The sequence below is a fragment of the Bidens hawaiensis genome, unplaced genomic scaffold (assembly GCF_021521415.1).
Source record: "Bidens hawaiensis isolate Kalapana, Puna unplaced genomic scaffold, B.hawaiensis_p1.1 tig00014469_1, whole genome shotgun sequence".
In the NCBI taxonomy this organism is placed as follows: domain Eukaryota; kingdom Viridiplantae; phylum Streptophyta; class Magnoliopsida; order Asterales; family Asteraceae; genus Bidens; species Bidens hawaiensis.
The window spans coordinates 349,699-354,110 of NW_027492260.1; the positions used below are offsets into that span (position 1 = coordinate 349,699).

A 4,412-nucleotide genomic window follows, 5' to 3' on the forward strand; every position below is an offset into this window, starting at 1 on the left:
AAATTATGTATTTTATTCAAAAGTTTGTAAACCTTATATTTTTTAAAAATACCTCTATTTCGATGACATGTCCTCGAGATAGGATATCTGCGAACGACGCATTTTACTTTGTTTTTATTTGGTGGGCGCACTTTTCACCTGACCCTCCATATATAAGTGCTTAAAGTATTTTAGGGAAACCTATCTCGAGGGCATGTCGTTGAACTACAGTCCAGAAGTCAAAAAACCCAGCTAGACGACATGTCCTCGAGGAAAGGCTGGTATTAGCGATGACTTTTGCCCTCAATATAGCCTTGGCGTTATAGGATTAGTTTCTTATAGCCTTGGGGCCGGGTATAGGACAAACTTTTTTAATCTAATTAGGTATATGTTTAAAATTATATAGACTTTTCAATTACCGATCCATTACCATTCATACTCTAATTATACTTGGCTTTTCAGTCAAACACACGAGTGAATATATTCAGATTTTAATTTCAATAATATTGTACAAGCAAAACAAATTAAAAAAATAAAATTCAGATATCAATATTACTAAATTCTATGTTCTAGATTTAACCGTTCAACCCCCATTTTCTTTGTATCTTGATGCCAATGTTATTGCTATATAAACCCAACCACACATACATGAACACACCTAAAAACACAAGGCCCCTTCTATCTCACACACATACGCATTCTCTCTCTCTCTCTCTCTCTCTCTCTCTCTCTCTCACACACACACACACACACCAAGTCTAAAACGCATTTGGGAGATTAATTAGCCATGGTGATCAAGGTAGAAAAGTGCCTATCAACCGCAATGAACGCACAGATAATAGGTTCGGGCGAAGAAACGTTGGTTCTAGCTTATGGGTTTGGATGGGATCAGTCTGTTTGGGACAAGGTTCTCCCGGTACTGACTCAGACTTACCAAGTTGTTGTTTTCGACTGGAGCTTCTCCGGGGCCATAAACGAACCAAACACCCTCTTTGATCCCGCCAAATATTGCAGCTATGACGCCTTTGCCGATGACCTAATCTCCCTTCTTGAAGAGCTCAACTTAGAGTCAACTGTCTTCGTCGGCCACTCTATGTCTGGCATGATCGGATGCATTGCTTCCATCAAAAAGCCTCATCTATTCAAAAATCTTATCCTTGTTGCTGCATCTCCTAGGTATATATATATCTCCATGAATATTCACTCTAATAATAATAATAATAATAATAATAATAATAATCATTCTAAATCATTTTTCTTTTATCAAGATACGGTTAGTATTTTTTTATACCTTTTCTTCTTATATACAAATACGATAAAAAACTATCAAAGTAATCTATTAATTATCTATACATGTTAATGTTAATATTTTTGTATTGTTATCCGTGTAAGTTATATACGTAAGGGTACTTTGCTCATTTAGTAAATTTAGTAAACGTTTGATAAAATATATGAATTAATAGAAATTTATTTTAGAGACCAACCGTTATACGTTCAAGCAAATAGTGTTAACTAACTCTTAACTTTATGTTACCTTTTAGTTTTATATATATGTATATCTTTTTACTATTGAAACACCTTTATACTAGAATATTTATTTATTTGTTTATTTATTAAATTCTAGAAGTATTCATTTAAAAAACACCAAAATATGGATTATTTGTATATGGATTCATGGCATTTCTTTGTTTCGTGTGATAGGGATCTTTCCTCGGTTTGCAACCACATACTTATGCTACTTTATAGACCATATATACATATATATGTATCCGATAAAATTGTCTAATTTAAAAAAAAAATGAATTGAAGGTGAGTATATTGATAAAAAAAAATATGTTTGGTAGTATTGTTTATAGTTTCTAATGATTATAAAACAGAAAACCAAATCGGCAAGAATTTGTTTTAATTATATACCTTATCATCCAAACCCGCAAGAATTGTTTTTAATTATTATTATTAATATATGCTTTATGTGATGGTAAATACATAATAATTGATAACTAGTGATTAAAATATGTGTTATTTAAATATAAAAGTTATTCTTGAATATAAACAATAAAACTATTGTTATTAGAATCTTCAATTTATAATAAATGGTTGGTAATAAATTATTCTTTCAAATGCAACAAAATTACCATCTTAGTTTGTTTATAAGAAACGTGTTTCTACTTAATTAACTAAATGATATATTTCTTAGGAAAATACTGTTCGACCAATTTTGAAAAATACGAACGAACTACCATGTTTTGTAATCAAGATCCTTTTTGTATCGAAGAATCAGGTGCTTAACGTTAGTAATTTAATTAAGAGAAACATTTGTTTATTAGTGGCCTAGTGAGTGCCTTTCTTTGATAGGGACAATAAGTATTTTATAATCTGTGTATAAAGTATTTTATATAAGAACATGTCTTGTGGAGGTGGAGGGGGCAGCATCCTCCCCACAATACTTACTAGTCAATAAATGATAAGTTTTTGTTTTTTAGTATAATGGTGTTGTAACTTAGTTTCACACACACAGCCTCAACATAATAATAATAAACAAGGGTGAGAAATACCCCCCCACCCACCCACCCACACCCTATCGCCCCAAAAATTGCCTGGAGGGCGGCGTTTGAACCCAAAATCGTCTCATTTCGTCCAGAATTGCCGCCCACTACGCTTGGCCTAATGATTTATATGTCAATTGAATAACCAAAAAAAGCTTGTTAAACGGGCCCATGGTATTCCTATATGCAAACCTATTTTTACGTATTTTTCGTAGATATGTTGTCTCCGCCTAATAGCCTTGGGTATTTTTCGTAGACATGTTGTCTCCGCCTAATAGCCTTGGGTATTTTTCGTAGACATGTTGTCTCCGCCTAATAGCCTTGGGTTAAGTTTCGCATATTTTTACATTGTCCATTGCTGTCTTTGTCGCTTGACGATTAACTACATTTTTTTTGTTGTCCTCTCTATGGATTGATAGTCAACGATTCTTTCGCTGTTATCTCTCTCGCTTCAGGATGGAAAAATAATGTTGATTAACCAATTATAAGATCATAGAGGCAACCCTAGCTGTAAACACCACTATTTTATTTTTTTGTTCATATTTACATGGCATGATTGATGTGCATTAGTGTTTTTTTTTCTTTTTTCCATTTTTGATATAACTTAAAATGACTTATTCTAAATATATATAGGTACATAAATTCGGAATGTTATGAAGGAGGATTTGATATCAAAGAGGTTGAACAACTATTCTCAAGCATGGAATCAAACTACAATGAATGGGCATCCTTCTTTCCTACTCTAGTTATGGACAAAAACGACACTGAATCTATCAAAAAGTTTCAAGTATGTTTGAAAAACATGAAACTGGAGATTGGCCTTTCTGTGGCTAAAACTGTATTCTTATCAGACCACTGTAGCATACTTGAAAAGGTTGTGACCCCATGCACCATAGTCCAAACAACAAATGATCTTGTGGTTCCAATATCAGTCGTCGATTATATGAAGAAAATGATTAAGGGAGAATCAACGGTTGAGATGATTGATACTGTTGGACATTTTCCTCACCTCACAGCCCCTCTTCATTTTCTCGAAATCTTCGATCGTGTGATGAACATTCGCTTCTCGAAATCCTTAGTGGAGTGAAGGGTATGTGTTTGGGATAAGTTTATCTTAGTTTCCATTTAGGGATACTTTTTATTATATCTATTTTGGGCCACTGCCCATTTGAAAGTGTAGTGTGCAATCAATGTGTATTGGTGGTTGGCTTGTGGGTAGATAGAAAATGTTAAGTTCTTGTGTCTGATATTGTCTGAATTGAATCAGTTGACTTTTTTAGTCAATGTATACAATTTGTAGATTTTCCTTGTAATTCTGTTGTAGTGTTGGAAAACAAGTTGTTCTCTATCACGTCTTGTTTGCAATTGTCGGTTTCGTTCTCACTCAGTGACTCAACCAAAATATTTGTTAAATCAAGACATGCATTGTTATACTATTGCATTTGACGCTAGGACTTGTGGGTAATTAACGACTCCTCACAATAACAATAAACATGATTTAATACTAGAGAGGTGTTCATGATATGTGGAAATTCACATGGATAATCACGTAACATGTTTGCTCTTTTTGAACCAAAAAAGAAAGAAGAAAAGTATATATATATAGCAAATTAGCAATACTATGCTAAAATTAAATAGAACTAAATGCTCTTTTTATAGTGTATTTTGTCTAATCTATATTAGGTATTGATAATCACAATAATATATAATAACACTCCCCCTTGGTTATCAACTTAATACGTTTGGAGATGCTGGCTCATTAAAAACCTTGCTAGGAAAACCCAGTGGGACAAAACCATAGCTAAGGGAAAAAGAGTGCAGCGCATATTGTCCGCCCCCCCTGATTTATATATCCGTCAAAATGGTAAATATTGATCTTCTATGAAA

The 4,412-nt window shown here is 33.2% G+C and overlaps 1 protein-coding gene across 1 annotated transcript; it reads left to right on the forward strand.

Annotated features, from left to right (window-relative positions):
- The first annotated feature begins 571 nt into the window (after positions 1 to 571).
- On the forward strand, positions 572 to 3,876 carry LOC143546835 (strigolactone esterase RMS3-like). Its single transcript, XM_077038404.1, has 2 exons — positions 572 to 1,155; positions 3,159 to 3,876. The coding sequence occupies exons 1-2, from the start codon at positions 767 to 769 to the stop codon at positions 3,610 to 3,612; spliced, it is 843 nt and encodes a 280-aa protein (XP_076894519.1). The 5' UTR covers positions 572 to 766; the 3' UTR covers positions 3,613 to 3,876.
- Positions 3,877 to 4,412: the final 536 nt, after the last annotated feature.